Source organism: Contarinia nasturtii, unplaced genomic scaffold (genome assembly GCF_009176525.2).
Source record: "Contarinia nasturtii isolate CC-2019 unplaced genomic scaffold, AAFC_CNas_1.1 Cnas_scaffold_414, whole genome shotgun sequence".
In the NCBI taxonomy this organism is placed as follows: domain Eukaryota; kingdom Metazoa; phylum Arthropoda; class Insecta; order Diptera; family Cecidomyiidae; genus Contarinia; species Contarinia nasturtii.
In genome coordinates this window covers 1-20,564 of record NW_022197768.1, presented here as the reverse complement: position 1 = coordinate 20,564, position 20,564 = coordinate 1, and the positions used below count along the sequence as shown (strand labels likewise).

Sequence of the window (20,564 nt, the reverse complement as noted above, 5' to 3'; positions counted from 1 at the left end):
CCATCCCCAACACATAATTTGGTGCCAAATCGATTAAGTTTACTCACCAAAATGTGATTCGATCTTTATTTTTTGACGTGCTCCACTGTGTGTTTTCAGTTTTTTTTCTCGTATAGGCCATTGCATTTTTATGGTGTTTGGCTGTACACATTACAATCACGTAATTCAACACAATATGCAAATTATTAAGTGGTTTATTCTTGTTGTTTTTACAATAATATTTTGGAATGCGCGCACGCTCACGCGTTTGGCAAGTGCAACGTTATTATTATTATTATTATTATCATGATATAGATATATTTCTCTTGTCTTACTATAACCACTTTAATTCATGTGACTCACATCAAACGACAATGACGATGATATTGTTAATTAAACAAAAATTCGCTATTTTTACAATGTATTTTTGTACTTGCATTTGTTGATTCAGTTGACTTTTCTCTCATTTATTTATTACTATTATTCAAGATTGTTTGTGTATTTTTTTGTGTGTTATTTCTCAAATACATTATACGTTATTTCTTTACAAAAGTATCACGCGACAGGCATTGCTGGCTTTTGTTGTGTGCCTCCTTTTTCTTCACATTTGTTATTTGATTGCGTTGATTTGATGTTTTCTTATTTCGTTCACATGGTCAGTGTGTGGCACGAATACAATTCAAACAATTCTCATTGACAAACCATAAACAAAACGAAAGACTAAAAGGAGAGAGACAGATAGAGAAAAAAGCCGTCAAATTAAATACACACAGAGAATCAATAAAACGAAAGTTAGCCGAATAGCGCCTATGTCAATATTGATTCAATAATTGAGCGAGCTTGTGACATTTGTGTCATTGTTTTGAAATGTCCGACTTTGAAATCATCGATAAAAACGAGCAAGGTTCGGCGATGCGTGCGCGCTTCTGATGATCATCAATTCACTAGATCAATTTTGAATGAGAAATCTCAATTGTTCCGGATTTTTGGATCGTTCACAATATAATCGATTTGGAAATATGATAAGCAATGTGCACGGGCATACCATACACGTATCAAGGCGCAATGTATGTCTTTGCATCTCTACCGCTCTGCTCTCTGAATATTTTGATTTATTGTTTGAACTTTAGCCCAAAATAATAATCGAGCACTGTAAATTCCAGATTTTAATTGGTAGTCATTCATTGAGCGCACATCATCAGCGTTTACGCCTTATATACCACAGCCACACAAATTCATGCAAATTCGAACCTGAGTATTCCAATATACATATTTAATATCCGGATGCCAAAAAATAAGAAGTTAATAATGAAAACAAATTTTGACGTGAATGAAACAAAAACAAAAATAATAATAATGTAAACACATAACTTAGAGAACCGTCACGTGTAGTCTTAAAATTCGAATAAGCGAACGATTTCGATATACATATATATTTTTGAGGTCGTAATAAAATACTCGTCAAGTCTTCTTATTATAAAAGAAAATATGTTCCAAAAATGTTCATAATTCCGATGGAAATAGGAGAGAATGGAAGGTGATATAGGCGCTTTAGTTCTTTATGCCGATTAAAATGAAGGAACTGTCTAACCCTACGGATTTTACTAAGAAATCGTACAAAAGCGTGCGCCTGTCATACTCTTCCGCATTTTTTTTTCTGTGCAGAATGGGGTTGCGTTGTTGTATTGTGCATATGTAGAAGAAGTTAGTGTAGAAATGCTGTCTCGGAATTGTGTGGCATCTTTGGCGGTAAATAAAGTCAAAATTTGTTGCTTATTCATCGTGAATATCATTGATCATTTGAAATATGTTTAAACCTACGTTGTGTCTGTTAGAGAGTAAATTTTGTATATGTATGAGGTAAAATTCAATGGAACATTAGGTGCCTTTCAACGGACCGTCAACATATTCTTTATGTTGGCAATGCTATACATGGCATCTCCATACTCTCTGTATCGACTTACATTAAAATTTGCTATGCAAGCGAATCGTTCATGAATTGTTGCGCCAAATATAATGATTAAAGAGATACACGTTTTCTATATATAGTCGAATCGGTGTGCTCATACATGTACTTCATGCGTACAATATTACGAATATTATTCATCGTTCAGTCGAGCGCACTCACCACTTTTCTTCTCTGCATACATTTTAAGCTCATGCTTTATTATTTTCTATGCTAGACTTTAGCTTTTAAGAAGCAAATAATTAATTACATAATTTATTTAATTTTAAATATATATAAATGTGTGTGTGTGTGTCTTCTTCACATATTTAAATGATAATAATTTTTGGTTTCTGTGGAAAAACGCATCGCGGCTGTATCGTGTGCATATGTATGCTAGATGTGTTTGAATGTTACGGAGTGCTTTTTTTGTAGCATTAGTTAATGGCAGAGCTTTTTTGTGCGTACGTTGTGTTATTTTGTGTTTATTGTGACATTGTTATTGATATCGCACGCAAATTCGAATGATTAAAATGTGCTTCATTTTTGCTGAAAATGCGTGGGAATTTCGAGAAGATTGCAGATGCTAATCTAAAAAATAACAACAATGATTTTACTCTCACAATGTATTCAATGTTGGTCTCACTCATTTTCATCGTCGAAATAAAGTTGTATAAATTCGCATTTTAATGTATGCCCTTAAAGAATACATATATTGTATTATAGATACTTTCATATTTCATGAGTTCAGGTTACGCGCCCATATTGATTCAACTTGGCACAAAGAATATCCGATCCAAAGACGCAGAAATACACACGTTCATATGTAATATACGTTTAGACAGAGCCAAAGTGCCAGAGAAAATATGTGTATGAGAGAGAAAGGTGTTCGCTTTCACTTTAGATCCAAAGTGCTTATCGGTGTGCACGTGCTCCATAATATTGTACTATTTTCAATTTGAAATGCAAAATAAACTAAATGGTGTTAAAGGGTGAACATACTAGTGTCAACCAGCCAGCTGAAGCGTACGAGATAAAAGACACCGAGATATTTTGCTAAGCATGTTGAGTGTGAGTGACAGTGAGAAAGAGCGAGACAGCGACCGAAAAGGGCGAACAAAAAAAAAATGAAAACAACTCAAAACGAATGAAATTCAAATTACATTTTCATATATTAAATTGGTTTTCTTTCTCGGCGTCGTTATCCTCAATGGTGGCACACAATAGGCAACAAATAACGAATGCATCCAACGATTTTTTTAAAAGATATTTTCTCTCCAACAATTTCATGGAAATAGAGTGAGGATACATCGTATCCGATTTCGTTCTATCTATCTCCCCATATGCATAATATTATTGAATACAGTTATACGCATTTGTATGGCAGCCATGAAAGAGAGCGAGAAAGAGAGGTAGGATGAGAAAGAAAGCGTACATGAAATCAAGCGAGGCGTAGCATTCATTCCTGTGTCATGTTTTCAAGTCCATGTAAGTAGAAAAAAAAGTTCATTTCATGGCCTACTTTATATTTTATGAACAATCGTAATCATTTGATGGATGAATAAATATGATAAGTTCAGAACAACGCAACCATCCCAAGCACACTATCACATACATATCCTCTTCCATTTCATTTTCCATTTTTCATGCCATTAGTTACTTTTCCGTTTTGTTTGTGTGCTGCTGGTCGGTTTATTTTTCCAATGAAAACGATGTAGTCAAAACTTTTTGTTTTCATGTCAAAATTCTGTACAAATCAAATATCCAGCTTATAAAGTCGACTCTAAACTACCACCATATAAAACGTCGGAAAATTATTTGAATTTCACGCATCCGCATTATTTTATTATATAAAATGTTTGTTCTCTTTTTCTCCTTTACTTGTTTTTTTTTTGTTGTTGTTGCTTCTGCTACTGATGCTGATTCTGTAAAAACTGCTGTACGGGTCATAAAACGACTGCTCGTCGATGCCAACAAATAAATGTGTATGTAAACTTGTTCGCTTTCTATTTACAGTTGGACATCGTCCTCGTGCAGTTTTCATGCAATTCTTCTATTTGTACTTCTCGGTACCACCTTTTTATGCCTTTTTCTGTATGATGTTATTAGTTTTGTAATGATTTTTTATATGTTAAATACAAATATGTGCATGGACGTAAGATGGCTTACCAAATTGAATAATAGAACTTTGATTAAAAAATATTTTGTAATTTTTGTTCGTTCATCGTCAAGGTACGCGTTCGTATAATCTTAATCACACATGCATTACAAACAAACAATTTTACTGTCATGGAATGTTGTGTGAACTAGTTTTATTTGGCCGATGTTTGTTCGAATATTGTTTTGTCGATCTTTATAAAGATCCCTATAGGGATGTCAAAATAATGGCGAATGGCGAATGGCGAATGGCGAATGGCGATTCTCTGGAAATTCTGTGGATGTTCGAAATTTTAGAGAACTTGATTCTTAATTTGGAAAAAAAGATGCCACAATCAAATATTTTAATGTAGTTGTGTTTGATTTATGTCTATCAAACAAATTGGAAAGCCCTTTAGCACTTCTCCGACAAAATTGTGAAAAATTATCATCTGTTCCGAAAATATGTCACAATTTTGGTGACACAGTAAAATGTTTTACACAGTAGAACCATTAAACGGTATATGATAATGATCGCGTAAGCGATTTTTATTATTCAACCCAACCGAATCGATATTTGTTGCTATTCAAAGTTTTCCCATTCAAGCTTTCAATTTTGAAAAACTCCGTGAAAAAGAAGCACCGAAAATAGATAAAACGGATGCGTTTGAGAAAGCACAATTTTTTGTTCACGAAATGTCGTCGTGACATCGATGTTTAAAAAAAAGATTCAACACAACTTCAAGCCATATCGATTATGTGTGAAAAGATTTTTTTTTTGATTTGTTAAAGAAAACGAAATGGAATGAAGGGGGCATATGCAAATGCGATTTAAATGGCACTCGATGTATGCAAATTATCGTTGAAACGGAAAAATGTTTTTTGATTGAATCATTGAATAACATGTGATATCTTTGTTCAATTGACAGTGCGTGATTTTGCAATTCTCATTTTTTTATTTTCTGCCACGAAATAACCGTGACGACACTGTAACATTGAGATTTATTGAATAAATGGGAGAATTTTTGTTCACTACACACTTACACTACGTTTGGTTCATCTTGAGCTGCAGCGTGAAAAACTTAGCACATACATTATCATTTTGTTCGGATTTTTGCTATATAAAAATCAATTACTACACACAAAAAATAATCACAATATATCGAATTACTAACGGATAGAAGTGGAGAGAATAGTCGTGTGAAAAAAAACTGACTGACTCCATCGTTTTTCCCTGACTACTCATGTTCAAACGATTCTGCTAGAAAGAAGTTACTATTTGTCAATTGGTTAGTAGTTGATTTTGGTCGATTGACAAATTATCCTGAGGCCAAATGAGTCAATCAATTTATTTGCACACGGATTTCACGCAATAGCTGGGAAGTTTGGATGTGCTTATTTTTTGCATTCCACCGATAATAACAATTAAACAACGCTGTCAATTTACCTACAATATATATACTCGCATTAAATAATACACACATTAATTAAATCATAACATCTGCATTGATTCGGCGCGTGCTATACAATTTATTCAATTTGAAAATATTCCATCACATATGCTGATCACGTCGTATGAAATATTGGTTTTGTTTTATGCTGCGCATATATTCAAACATTGATACAGAGGTTCATATTTTAATATAAATCACATCTAAAAATATGGTTCTTGTTCTATTGATTTTTCAGTCACCAAAAATCAATACCGTCCGTGGAACTTTTCATTCAAAAGATAATTATCGCCCACGTTGTCAAAAACTTATTCTCAATTCTCAATAACTTTTGCATTCACTCTCACCTTTAAGTATTTAAACGATACAAACACAATTGAATTTTTCGTTCGAACAAAAAACAACCAACAGTGCAAAAAGTAATTAATTTACTGCACAAAGCGATATTTTGCATATATATTTATTTTTCAAATGGTGTTTGTGTATTTAAAGAAAATCAAGAGAGAGAGAGAGGGAGGGAAATAGAGGGTGAAATGGAACTAAAATCAAGAGAGAATAAAAAATGGGGGGAAGCGGATAATGAAAATTGGTGCAAAATTGTATATACATACCTTCTCCAGTGATTTCCATAAGCTCCTGGACCACTTACTCGTCTTTGCAGAATATTTTTAAATGGCATATCTTTAGCGAGCAAACTAGCGAAAGACTAGTTGTTTGTTTTAGTATTTTTTGGAATAGTTATGATAATCAGGTGTAATGTGTTGGATTTGTTTCGTTTAATTTGGTAATGTGAAGAAAATTTTGTTTTCTATAACGGTTTGCAGAGAAAAAAGAGAAAGAGAGAATAGAATAGAAAATAGTGAAGAGTCCGAATACTGGAATTAAATGGAAAATAAAAGCTAAACCAAACCACAGTTGTGTCGAAACAATTCGACGAAAGAAAAAAACAAACAAGGCAAAAAGTGAACCAAACTGAAGAATGACAAACAAAAATTGGCGAGAAAAAAAAAGGATCGAAAATGATAAAACAAGTTAAACGAAGAGAGAAACGTGGTAAAAAGCAAAGAAATAAGTTCCATCAAACAAAGATAAAAACATAGAGCGAATAAATGTTTCCATATTTTGATCCAATATTTAAGTTGCGTTGAAATGTCGAAAAATTCGTAAATTTTTGTGTGCAATATGTTCCATTAAAATAAGATCCTTTATAATATTTCGTTGAATCCCATAATATTCCAGTTTTCATTCGAAAATGCTCGTCTGTTATAACAGTTACGCTTTGTCGCTTACATTAAATGATATAAAATGTCCGTAATTACATTTGCATGAGTGGAAAAAAAGTTATATTTGTTGTTGTTGTTGTTGGGTAAAAATGTTGTTTTCGTGTTGCGAAGAAAAATAAAGAAAAAATTACGAAATGAGCACAAAAATATGTATATGTTGCGTAAAGTGCGTTTAAAAGTTTCAAAAACTCAAGCGAAACTTTGAAGCGTTTTCTGGTACTTATGTTTGTTTCTTTCGCAATTAGATGGAACCATTCCATTTTCAGATCATCATTTTCCATGTATATAGTTGAACCATAAAGAAAATTTCGTTATTTTTTTTCACTTCACATTTGCTTTATATGCTAAATGCGATTTTTCCGTATCTTTTTCTCAAAATCTTAAATGTAATATGTTGTTTTCTTTTTGTCTCGTTACACATTCGTCCGTTCACTTACAATCTATTTCAAAATTTGATGGCAATACCCTTATAATCTATTTTCACGCTCTCCATTTCTTTCACTCTCTCTCTTTCTCTCTCACACATACACACACCATTCCAGTCATTCATAAATCATATTTCTGGCTATTTAAATGGTTATTTTTATGTTGCCTCTTTCTTCAACGACGACGTCGATGACGACGATCATCAATTTTTCACGTTGCACGATAAATGATGGGAGCCCATTAAATCAAAACTCTCATTCTTCACTAAACGTAAATCGAATAAAAAGTATATGAAAAAAAGAGGCGGTCTGCTTGTTGCGGATATTTTCTTTTCTTAAATTACATTCAATTCAAATTGACGCTCATGCTATCGTATTCCAGGCATTTGCAATTTTAGCTGAATGTTGCGCCCTCAAATGATGGCAGATGGGGAGATTTTCATCATAACCATGATACTCATCCCAAGTAAATACTTTGCAACGAAAACGATTTGTATTTTCTCATAATTTGCAATGAACTCATTATCGACTGTATCCTTTAGTCACATTGATGTGAAAATGACAGGTAAACTACATACTGTCTCTCTCTGTGTTTGAATATCATGTGTATATGCTTTACGGTTTTTAGGTAAAAGTGCGCATAAGTGTTAATTAGTAATAGAATGCTTTTCAGCTGATCAAATGTGTAAGCAAATTCACCGCATCGTCTGACTAAATGCCGTCGATATGGATGTGAATTGGTTTTTTGCGCCTCGTTTAAATTTTTTTGAAAGACGAAACAATATGCAGTGTATATCAATCATGCGCTCAATTGAACACTTTCTAATTGTAATCTCATTTTTGCGAAAGTGTAACACAGTGAGAGAAAAATAGCATAGCAAATGGCATAACAAAATGGATATGGATAGCAATAGTGAAATACAGTGTTGCAAATTGATTCCAAATATCTGCCATTAATTTGTTTATCATGTATCGCACATTTTGTACACCAATATCAACAACGATAAAACGATTGTATGAAGGACATGGAGCAAAAAATCGTTCAAATGATACTATAATGCTAATAATGCTCTGGAGACAATAGCCACAAATACCGAATTCAGTGCAGATTGTTTTCGCTTGTCGTATTTTTTTGTTGTTGTTCGCTTGTTTTTTTTTTGTTCGTTTATTCTCCTGCTGCTTATCGTGTTCTGTATTCTGAATTCCGTTCTTGCTCGATTTCATCGGGAATACGTAATCTCAATACATTATCGAGAGAGAAAAAGAGAAGGAGGAGTACGTCTATATGCAATTGTGAAAAGGATGTAGTGAGATTACATGTGATTTAAACGGAAACAAAACCAACGTTGTTGTTGGGATATATTTTTTTTTCAATCGTTTATCGTGCATATGGGAAATATGCATCATTTCTATTGTAGACATGAAATGATTATTGCAAAGAGAGGTCAGAAGTAAAAGCAAGAAAACGAAGACGGAAGGCAATAAAAAAATTTGACGAATTTCGCACTTATATACGAATAAATACGTCGTGATAACAGTCGAGTTCTTGTTTTTAATGTTTTTCGTCATCTAAGACAGTTCTTTTTTGCTTTGCTTTTTCATTATCAATCTTTCATTTCTTATTCCATGCTATTTTTACTTATCGATATGCTGTAAACCAAACAAGAAGATAACGATATTTTCTTAGATTTGACATAGTATTATACATGATTTAATATTGTAACAAACGAGTCAAGTTTACTTCCCATTAGATGCTCAATATTTTTTTTCGTATTAAAATTGGATTTTTATGGTTTATGTGCCCCTGTGAATTTTTGCTGCTCATACACATTTTGTTCATTTCTACTCTTGTGCCTCCTTGTTTTTTTGTGTTCAGTTTTCATTTTTTTTTTTTTTGGCAAGCCAGAGGGTCATTTGTTTTTTCTCTTTCTCCATCTCGCTTGCTCCTTGAACCCATACAATGATATAAAGTGAATGGTTCACAGCATTTTATTTAGTTATAATTTAAGTGTTTGTGTGGCTCTCGCGCGCTACTTCGAGTGTGTGTGTATGTGTGCAAATCAAAACTCAATTCAATTATTATCGATCGATTCGATTTCCGTTTTAGCGCTTCCATTTATTCTCATTAAAAAGTTTTATTATACTACATACTCCTCTCTATCTTATCCCTATCGCATCGAACCAAATCGGATCGTACAATATACAAGTGTATGCTATGCTATATATACCACTTCACATAAAAATGCATGTATAAAGGAAAAAAAGTATGCCAACACGAGAGATACCCGCTGAGAATTTGAGGATTTTGCTGTCGAGAGAACAAAAAAAAAAGTAATTTCCAGGATTTCCTTTAGGAAAGGTTTATTTTCTTCCATCGAACACTTTTCAATTATGTAGTTTTGAAACAAACAAATTAAAAGCGATATAATCGAAGCTAAATTCAATTTTCGTTTATTGTCGTTGCATTCACACCAGAATTTTTCATTTCATTTGTTTTCATGTGTTCACTGCATCGCTTTCACTGTCAGCCTTAAATCAGGTGCTGAAAGCTTATGAATCGCATCGAAATTTTTTCTCCATTATTTGTTCAATTTTTGACCATTTATAGATCGATTGAACCGAATCAAACAAAAGATTCCCTTTAAAAAAAATAAACACGCTCACGCCAATGAAAATCAAATGTTCTCCGTTCAATACGCAAAAAGAGATTGAAAAGTAAGAAAAGAGTCAGGTTCGGGTATGATATCTCGCCATCAGTTTTTCAAATTTAAATGCAACATCAACAGAAGACGGGACAGTAAGTGAACAACAGCAACATTCGAAAACTTTTCTAATCAAATTTTTCATTGTTCGACCACTTTTCCAAGCATCGTAAACCATTTATGCCTCAGAAATACACGCGCTTGCACAAAATATAAGCTGCAACAAAAACGAATCCTTCATTGTTATTTTGAAATATTTTTTACATCTCTTTTTTGATCTATTATGATTGGTTGTTGTTGCTGTTGTGTGTGTGTGTATGTTTTTTTTTTCGTGGTGTTTAAAGATAGAATTTACGCTGGGTGTGGAATTTTACACTGTAGAACGATGACAACACTTTAGTTACATCGCATGGATGAATTCAATTTTAATACATAGAGAGATGGAAATATCAATGCAGCACAGCAGAAGCATCATACACACGAAATACACACGATAACAGTAAGTTTTATTTCGTACTTTTCTTTGGACTGATCAAATGATGCAAAGCGCATTGGTGCCACAGAATAAATGAAAACGGTACAGGACGCGCAAAAGAGACAACGATAGAGGCAAAGTGGGAACGAAGAGAATGAAAAAAAAGAGAAAAGAAAAATCAATTTTCAAGTGTTAAGTTATATAGGAGAAAGTCAAGAGGGCCAAATGAAAAGTGTTTGTGTTGTTCGCTATTATATCGCATATCGGTAGAGTAACAGCCTGTCTCTTCGTTTATGTGAAATATACGAAAATGGATACATAAGTGAGTTTTCTTTGCAAGCTCGAGATAGGGAGAAAGAGGGAGCAAACGAACGACCATACGCCAGTGTCAAAGAGATATATTTTGGATTGCCTTGGCTTTTGATTATGCTCCACTGTTGTTGTTTTTTTTTTTGTTAAATTTTGTGTTTTTTTTTTTTGTTCATTCTTCTCTTTGCCTCATTTTCAATTGTTTATTTCTATTATAATTTTTTTGTTCGTCAATGCCATCAAAGAAAAACGCACAAAACCAGCACATACACTCATATACACAAAAACCGATCGCTATTCAAATGAAAAGCAGCGAACGTATCGCGCGAATGTGGACAACGGTTTGTGGTAGCGGCACCAGAAGCAGGAGCCAAAATACGAATAAATAATTTATTGGTTGTGCAATGTAAGCATGTAATCCAATCTCATAGGAAAAATAACAACAAAACAACCGCCACCACAGAAGCATCAGCAGCAATGGCAAAACAAATCCATACATATATAAATTGCTATAGATGAAAAGAAGAAGAAGAGAGAGAGAAGAACAATAATGAAAGAAAGTCCTGAATGTGTTCTGCATGATGTTTCAAACATCAGCAATCTGTCAATTTTTTACATGCTTCATCTTCGATCGAACACCATATCCATATCCAATCATCAGCACCCACCAATTTTTATTTATAACGATATTATATATTCTGTTGCTTTTATAATTCGAACGTGAGCGCATACATACCCACCCTCTGTCTCCCTCTTTCACTCTCTGTCAACGTTTGTGTTTACAAAGTTATTTCTTTTTTGTAGTATTAGCGCACAAGAAAATGAAAAGAGTGCAAAGGCCAAACAAAACAACTTGTCCGTTCTCTTTGTTTGCTTTTCGATATCGAAGATATTCATGGTTCGCTTGTTGACCAAGCAAAAAATCAGAATGCGTGGCTTTTGGCTTGATTGTTTGAATGGCACGTGGCGAGAAATACGAGAACGAACGAGAAAATTGAAATCACCAATGCACACATACACATACACACCAATATTGATTTTTATCGACGATAAACATTAGATACGATTGTCTTTTATATTATGAATTGATTTTCGTTTTTGTTATCATTTTGCACACCATTTGCACACAGAAGTCAATACACTGATTGCGACTTTTCATAAGCGATAAATAAAATACAGAACAATTACATTGTACATAACAATAGAATGTCTGATACAATTTTTCCTATATGTATTTTGCATATAATCATGTCAACGACTCGTATAGCATTTTCATGTATGTATCCAATTGTGTTTTTGTATTCAAATTCATACGCATTTACACACAATCACGCACACAATCTTCCGAAGCCCAACGCATGAAATCAAAATCGCAATCATAAAACAAAATAGTACAAAGATATCAGAAAAATAATACAATTGCACCAAATTACCACTCAGACATGCAAGGAAAAATTGGTGAGCTAACAACAGACGAGGAGCTTTTAATTTCAAGCTTTTCGTCAATTGCAATTGATTTTATGATTTTTGAAAACCAAAAACAACGTAAAAATAAACGAATTGAAAATTTATTGAGACGTTCGTCGTCAGTCAGACTTTGTTTTTTTTTAATACTCCTTCGAGCGTTTGGAATGACCCCCAATTTTTCGCTAGCTTTCGGGCGTTTTTTTGCACGTTTCGTTATACAAAAATTGAAAAGAAAGAGAGAGAAAACACAATCGCATCGAACATTATTTTAATCATCTCACGGCCACCACCCTGAGCTAATTTCATCACCACATGCAACCAGACACACGCACACATTTCATCACATACAAAAATATAATCGTGTGTACATGTTGCCGAAATTCATACAGAATAATAATAAAAAAGGGAAATAATAAACATCTACTTTAAATCCATGGCAATATGAGTGTGTTACTTTTTTTTATGTCAAAATCAAAAACTATGGGATTTTTTTTTGGTACCGACAGGTGTACCATAAAAAAATAAAGCTCACCCTCATTGTGTGCAGAAAATTAGCGTGATATTATGCAACATACAAATTATGTATCATTTTCATTTTCAATAGCATTCAGCTTGTTAAATTCAATCACTAAAGACACAGAAAAAAATGAAGAGTATTTTGTGGATTCGAAGGGGGAGGGGGGGTTTAAAGAGAGACAGAAAATAGCAAAAATCATGCATTTGAGAAAATTCGCATTCCATTTCGATTGCAAATTTAAGGTTTTCACGGTGTTGTCTTATTTACTTTTTTTTACATAATCAAACATTTGTTATAGTTTTTTGTGTGTGTATGTATAGAGTTCCTTTTGATTGTCTAAATTCAAAAGGTATATGTCAGTCATTTTGAAAATGTATCTAAAAAAGGAAAAAAATAAAAACAATTTCTAAAAGCAAGTAGAGGTCATGGAAATAAATATATACCCATAATCTAAAATGAAAAACTAAATTATAAATAGATTTCGTTGTGTTCACGAAATGGATATTATGAACGAAATAAAAAAGAGAGAGAGCGAATAAAACGAAACGTTGTTTGTTGACGGAAAACAATTTACTTGGAACAAAATAGAGTAAGATATTTGACAAAAATAGTATGCACAAATATGCTAGTTAATGTTGAACTTACGTTTTCTGTTGTGCCTGTGTTTATCATGAAAATGATTTTCTAATTTGACTGGTCTAAAGGATTTGATTTGTTGTTGTTGATTTTGTATCTTATTTTACGGTTCGTGTGCTATTGCTTTGCTTTGCTATAGATTTCGAATCGAAGTCAATTCCAATTCCAATTCCGTTTCATTTACTCGGTCAAGATAAGTCAATTTGGCTGTTGATGCACATAAATTCTTCTTTGCTTATGTTAATGTCGTAGTGCAGTTGCTTTTGTTGTTGTTCTTTTGGATTATTGGTATGGTTCTTATCATTGTCTTGATTGACTTTAAATTTGAGTTTATACATTTGCAATCTCTATGATTATTTACAGACGAATTATATTTTGATTTCTACGATTATAATTAGTATTTAAGTTTCTTGTTTTTAGTTTGTCTTGTTTACTCTTTTGGTTTTTTGTTTTGAATTTTTAATGCTAAATTTAATTATTCTAATTTTACATGCGTTTCAATATTTTTGTATATTTCATTCCGTACCGTTTTCTGTGTTTTCTTTTAACTTACGAAATTGAATGTGTGCGGTGCGATACGAAGTAAATTAGGAAATAAAATATACCAATTCTTAAATCGATTTTCAAAATGTCTTCCAATTCGTTGGAAACAAAAAATGTATCGGAAAAAATCGATAAGATGTATGCATGATTTACGTAATAAATAAAACTATCGAATGAATCGAACTAGTATGACAAAAAAGGAGCAAAATCGAACTAGTATGACAAAACCATAAATAAATACACAATGCTTACTCACTCGCTCGCCTTGCCCACTCGCTGCCGTGAAAAGACGATTGAGAAATAGAAATTGAGAGAACGAGAAGCAAACCAACCGAATATATGTGTATTATAGATTTTGATTTGTTAAGAAAAAACAAATAATCGAAATGCCAACAATTACAATAACTGTTCGTTTTTAACGCACGATCGCATCCATATGATTTAATGTGTTTTGTGTTTGATTTGGTTACCAATGAAACTGTTGTTCTCTTTTTTTATCACACCGTTTTGCCTTTTCTTTGGACAATGCAAAATTGCATCACTTCAGATTTGATTTGCCATTGAACGATATTTTATTGCTTCTTTTTTAGTATTTATTTTATTGGAAATTATATATTTTATTAATTTTATTATTTACTTGATTTTACAGTTGATTAATTCGTTATTATGTAAGCCGCTTAAATTTTATGAGCATTTTTTTGAAGTGATTCTTTATTTTCTCCGTATTATGCGAGCTTTATGAGTCATACTTTTGTTCATTTTAAATATATTTTTTTTCTAAAACTAGTTAAATGTTTCGTTTATATATTTAATTATATTGTTTTGTGTATGACATTTAAATAAAACCCAAAATCGAAACACAACGAATCAAAGCAAAACTAACACAGATCACGTTCGGATTATTTATATATGTATATAATTTTTTGTTTCGTCAAAATGATTTCAGTGTAATGTGCTACACTTTAACTGGAATTTTTGCCATTTTTCAACTCGGATGAATGAAGTTTGTGTGTACTCTCTGCTCTCTGCTCCTACGTGAATGTTCTTTGAATTATTTTTTTAGCTGGTTGTAGTTTTCTTTTCATCCGTGTTATTGAATTTATATATTTTTTAAAATTTGTTTTTTTTTTCTTGATAAAAATGCTGATTTTTTTACGTTCACATTGACAACAACAAAATGAAACAATCAAAATGAATGGACAAAAACTTTAACCGAAAAAATCAAAAAATGAGTATAGAACTAAACATTGTCTAAAATGAATAATATAATACCTTTGGCTAAGGTATGCAGATATCAAATCAATTCCATTTCAGTTTCGGTCGATGGATAAGGCTATGAAAGTCATTTTTGTTATTTGTGTGCTCACCAAAAATTTCGTCTCCTTATGTGTACATATACATGATGTATTCGAATGTGTATGTCCTGTATATTTGCTTGTATATGTAATATTTGTATGCGATAAACGGTGGCGCTCTTCATGTGAGCGTATAATGTATTGTTCGTATTGGTGGCACTCGAAATCATATGGAAAATGAGTGTGGAAAATGTATGTGAAATCCTAAATGTTTTTCACAATTCAAACCGAAAATTTATGGATAAGAAAGTAAGAGTGTGATGGAGAAAATTCTGTTGGATTCTGCGCGAAATGGTGTATGGCAGTGAGGCTAGGCAGAGCCACAGCCACGGCAACAATGATAGTCATATCAATCGAAACAGCAATAGAAATAGTAACAACATGTGTTTTCATCATGCAAAACTGTATTATCAGTTCTTCGTGCCGTGTATCCTATTTCGCCTATATTCATTGTGAATGTGACGGTGATGGTGGAGAGGGAGTCAGATGGAAATAAACGAAAATGAAACAAGATATATATGTATTCTTTTACTTTCATTCCGATGGGATCGAATCATAATAGTGGTGCGTGAATTGCATGCAAGTGTGTATCTCTTTTGCAACCATGTATTGAGATTGTGCATGTGGCATCGTTTATTGTATCGAAACATTTACATCGTATCAGTCGTTGGAGAAACACAAGATATTGAAATTCAATGCAGAAATCTATAGTCTACATTCAAAATTGAACTATATGGCTGTGTGTGTTGTATACCCTTTATCCCTTTTACTTCATTGGTGCCCTTAAGCATACAGGCAACAACGGCAACAGAAACAGCAGGAAAACACCGTTACAGTTCCTATCGTCGGATTGAGCTTTTCCGTTGCATGCATACGAATAATGCTTTCTCCATTCGATATTTTTTCATTCTTCTTCTTCGGTTTTCAAGCGATACCAAGTCGTGTGCTATGTGCACAAGCTATGTTTACACCCAACATTGCATTGTTGTTGTGTCAAGTGCATGAAACATCAAGGAGTTCCCATGTGTTTGGCTATGCGAATGTGTAGGGTATTTGGTATCGGCAACGACTATGACAACAACGATGGCTTTATGTATGTATTTATGCGGGCGTATGATAGCATTTGTATATGTTTATGTGTGGATGGAATACAAGGGCGACCTAACATGCCAATCAAATTCAGAAATGATGGAACAAGCATAAGTGATATGCGATTCGCTGTGTATTTAACAAAAGGTACTCTTAATGAACGCGATCCGCAGCTTATTCGGTTGAATTTCATCCGTCCTAAAAAAATACGGGTGAAATTACTAAAACAAAATGATTTTCATTCGCGACGGATCGTTTTCAATTTTTTTTAAAATGAATTTAACTCATCTCCATGTGGTCCTCATTAGATCCTCATTAGGTTCCTTGTTGAAATTTGTGGCGTATAAAATTATTATTTTTTGAATAATTTACTATAGAGAAGACTAATATATCATTCCTAGAATTTGCGACGCATAACATTATTTTTTTTGAAAAGGAGCTGTCGCATTTCAATGAATGACTTTAATTCCATCATTTATAACAGATGGTGCCACATATAAATTCGCAAGGTTTCGCTGTTTTCGGTAATGGGGGTAAAAATCTACAACACAAAAATTCAAACGGTTGTTATATTTAAATTCGCGATAAGGATACACACATTCAAAAAAAACTGTCACCTGTCAAACAGTAAACAACACTTTTTCTTAGCTCCGTAGTTTTAGTGATTTTTTTGTTTTTTTTTTCATTGTTTTTAGCATCATTTCTTCTCAAAAAAATTATTCTCTTGTTTATAAGCATTGTTTAAACTCAAATTAATATTTATCGTGTTTACATATTTGTTGCCAAGGGGCGGAGATGAGTGAGACTCAAACATGTGCTTCTTCTTCAAAACAATACCAGTCATACAATCCACTAATGTTAAATAATACAGAAAACTTTTTGAACTTTCTTGAGCGCCCTCTAACGAGTCATTGTAGCAAATACAAAATTTTATTTGCCGTTTCCATTTGTTACTAACACAACTTGGCATCAGTGAAAATATTTGTGTGATTTAAATGGAGTTTACCGCTTGCACATATGACTCGTGAGATGGCGTTTAACGACGCAAGTTTCTGTGGATTGTGTTACTGACAATACATACACAAGCACCACATGTACAGCAGAAGTCAATAAGTATTCATCACAGAAACAAAGCTGAGTAGCGCGCGCATGTATTTGTGTTTGCACTGCTGTTATGGCGTATACTTCTGTTGTTTGTGAGTTAGTGTGTATGTATTGCTTTGAAGAAGAAGCACATGTTTGAGTCTCACTCGTTTAGATGTAAATTACATAGGCATTTCCAGGCCATGTTTGTTGCTAGCAGTGTTTGGTTAAGATATCTTATCTCGTTTGAGATAGTAAGATAAGATAAGATACAGTATGTTTCATTATAGAGGCCGGTTGATTTAACCACAAAAAGTTTCAAATATCTTGAAAATATTTTTGGTGTCGCCAGATGGCACTCTAAGCTAATGCGCCAATTAACATTGACAGATCTCAAATCACTACAGTGTTTGTTGTGCAACGAAAATATGGATTCGGAATATTTTCATAGGCGTTTTGAAGCGGTGTTTTTGCATTTACATCCAAAAGGACCAAAATGGTCAAAAACCCATTATAAAGTCAAGAGAGTTCGTAACAAAGTGGATCCAGCAGTATAAGCACGAAAAAATTTTGAACGATCAGCCCAATTTTAAGCCAAACCGAGCCTCCTCGCCAAAGCAAGATAAGCGAATAGTTAAGTTGTTCGACGAAAATCCAAGTATGTCGTTAAGCCAAAGTGTTGAACGGCTACGCCATCTTAAAATAGAGGTCTCGCGCTCCACACTCAAGAAAAGGTTGGATGTCGCCGGTGTTCATTATCGCAGTACAATGAAGAAATCACTTTTGACAGAAAACCAGAAGAAAATCGCATTGACTGGGCAAAGCAAAATTCAACAAGAGATTGGAGCGAAGTTATATACACTGACGAGTCATTCTTTTGGCTGGTGAAAAGCACTACCCATGCCTAGTCTAGAGCCGAAAAGAGAGTGGTCGTTCGCACGGTAAAGCATCCGAAAAAGGTGCATGTTTATGGTTGCTTCTGTGAAGCTGGTTTTGGAAAGTTGACCATATTCACGGGCATTCTAAACGCCATGAGGATGAACCAACTTTATGCATCGACAGTGTTACCCACCGCCAAAAAGTTCTATGGCAACGGTAATTCGAATTAGCTTCTACTAGAAGATAATGATCCAAAACACAAGAGTCGTCTCTGCACCGCTTGGAAAGAGGAAAATAGAATAAAACAAATGAAATGGCCGCCACATTCACCCGATTGCAATCAGATCGAAAATGTTTGGGCCATTATGAAGGCAAGTCTTCGTGGTAAAACACACCGCAATTTGAAGCAGCTCAGTTCATTCATTCAACGCCAGTGGAAAGATTTTCAACGCGAATATGCTGAAAATTTGAGCAAAAGTATGCCTAACAGATGTGCCCGTGTGATCGAGAAAGAAGGAGAATGGATTAAATATTAATTTTTGGCGCCGTAGTTTAGATACTAAATAAAATGTATATAAAATAATTTTGTAAAACTCTTGAGTTTTATTATAAAAAATCAACCTGCCTCTATAATGAAACATACTGTAGATACTATCTTTTATCTTATCTAGATGATTTTAGAAACTTAAAAAATCATCTTATCTTTTTTTGGTATCTTATCTTTATTTTTTAAGATAAATAATAAGATATTTTGGTCATTTATTTAAAAAGAAATCATCAATTTTTGGTATGATTAATTTGTTCATTGAAGCGAAAATGATCAATTTCATGACCCGATTCGTCAAAATTATATTCGAATTGATTGCTATAGAATAAAAACAGCGTATGAAAAGGTTGCATTTCAAAGCGAAACACCGTCATACAAAATACAGCAAAAAATGTATGTAAAAACAACCTTTGGTGTGCGACCGTATCATACGCTGTATTTATTCTAGAGAATTCAATTCTTCGTTATCAAATTCCATTGCACGCCCATTGAAATCAAGTTGATTGCATTCAAGAAATTTCGAGAAATTCACCTTCGTATTGCATAAATGGCATAAACTCGAAACGCTTTGAAAAAGCTGCTTCCACCATCCGTAACAATATGTGCTATTTTGTGCACTGCCAGATCATATTTTTTAAAGGCGTTTATAAGTATTTTGGTCAAACATCGTATGATTTTTGCCATATATCTGTCGAAAAGCTAAAACGAACGATTCCCTCTGATAGGACGATAAATAGTGCACAGTAATGCCTATAATTTGAAATTCTATCGTGTTACGCACGGTGTTCGCAGAACACATCCGACAACTTCAACTCACGATTCAGGGGCCCGAATACCCCGACCGATTAATATCCACAGTGCGTGAAGTTTGTTTATAGCAGATATTAATTAACATTCTTTTTTTTTCACCGTGACATTTTTCAAAATTTTATTCAAATAATTTTCGTTATCTTATCGATCTTTCGAAAGATATCTTAGCCGTAGCGAACGATAGCGAACGCTAGCGAGCCATAGCGAACGATTGCGAGTTATAAGTAGTTCTTCTTATAGTAAATTTTTCAAAAAAATAGCCATAGCGAGTCAAAGCGAGCAATTTGTAATTTTCCTTGAATAAATTTTTCAAAAAAAAAAATTTTTTTATGTCGCAAATTCTATGTTGATCCGTTTGGGATCCGTTTGAGATCCGTTTGGAATCAGTATAGGATCCGTTTGGGATCCGTTTGTGATTGGATCCGTTTGAGATCGGATCCGTTTGAGAGATTTTTATTTTCAATCCGACCGTGGTGAAACTTTGGGAAACTTAATTTTCTGCCAAAAAAAATCAAACGGATCCCAACGGATCCCAACGGATCCCGAACAAATCCGATCCCGAATGCTATATTCATTCATGCACCAATCGTCATGAAATTTTGTTTAGATCATTTTTTGGCAGAAAATTATGTTTCCCAAAGTTTCATGACGGTCGGAATGAAAATAAAAATCTCAAATATGAAAAATTTTCGACCAACTTCATTTTTCCCAACGAATGGATCCCTACGGACCCTGAACGGATCCCAACGGATCTCAACGGATCCCAAAGGATCCCAAAGGATCCCGACGGATCTCAACGGATCCCAAACAGATCCGATCCCAAACGCTTTATTCATTCATGCACCAATTGTCATGAAATTTTGTCTAGATCATTTTTTTGGCAGAAAATTAAGTTTGCCAAAGTTTCACGACGATCGGATTAAAAATAAAAAA

The 20,564-nt window shown here is 33.6% G+C and overlaps 1 protein-coding gene across 5 annotated transcripts in view; it reads right to left on the bottom strand.

Annotated features, from left to right (window-relative positions):
* Positions 1-15,152, bottom strand: part of LOC116338894 (potassium voltage-gated channel subfamily H member 7-like) — a 53,096-nt gene extending 37,944 nt beyond the window's left edge. For 3 of the 5 annotated variants that reach the window (XM_031764434.1, XM_031764435.1, XM_031764438.1), the window contains exons 1-2: positions 13,335-15,152; positions 6,123-6,319 (exon numbers count right to left, since the gene is read on the bottom strand). In XM_031764434.1, coding sequence (XP_031620294.1) covers positions 6,123-6,190 — 68 coding nt within the window. In that variant the 5' untranslated portion in view covers positions 6,191-6,319; positions 13,335-15,152. The remainder of the gene's footprint in view (positions 1-6,122; positions 6,320-13,334) is intronic. The other 2 variants (XM_031764436.1, XM_031764437.1) reach the window with 2 other exon arrangements.
* Positions 15,153-20,564: the final 5,412 nt, after the last annotated feature.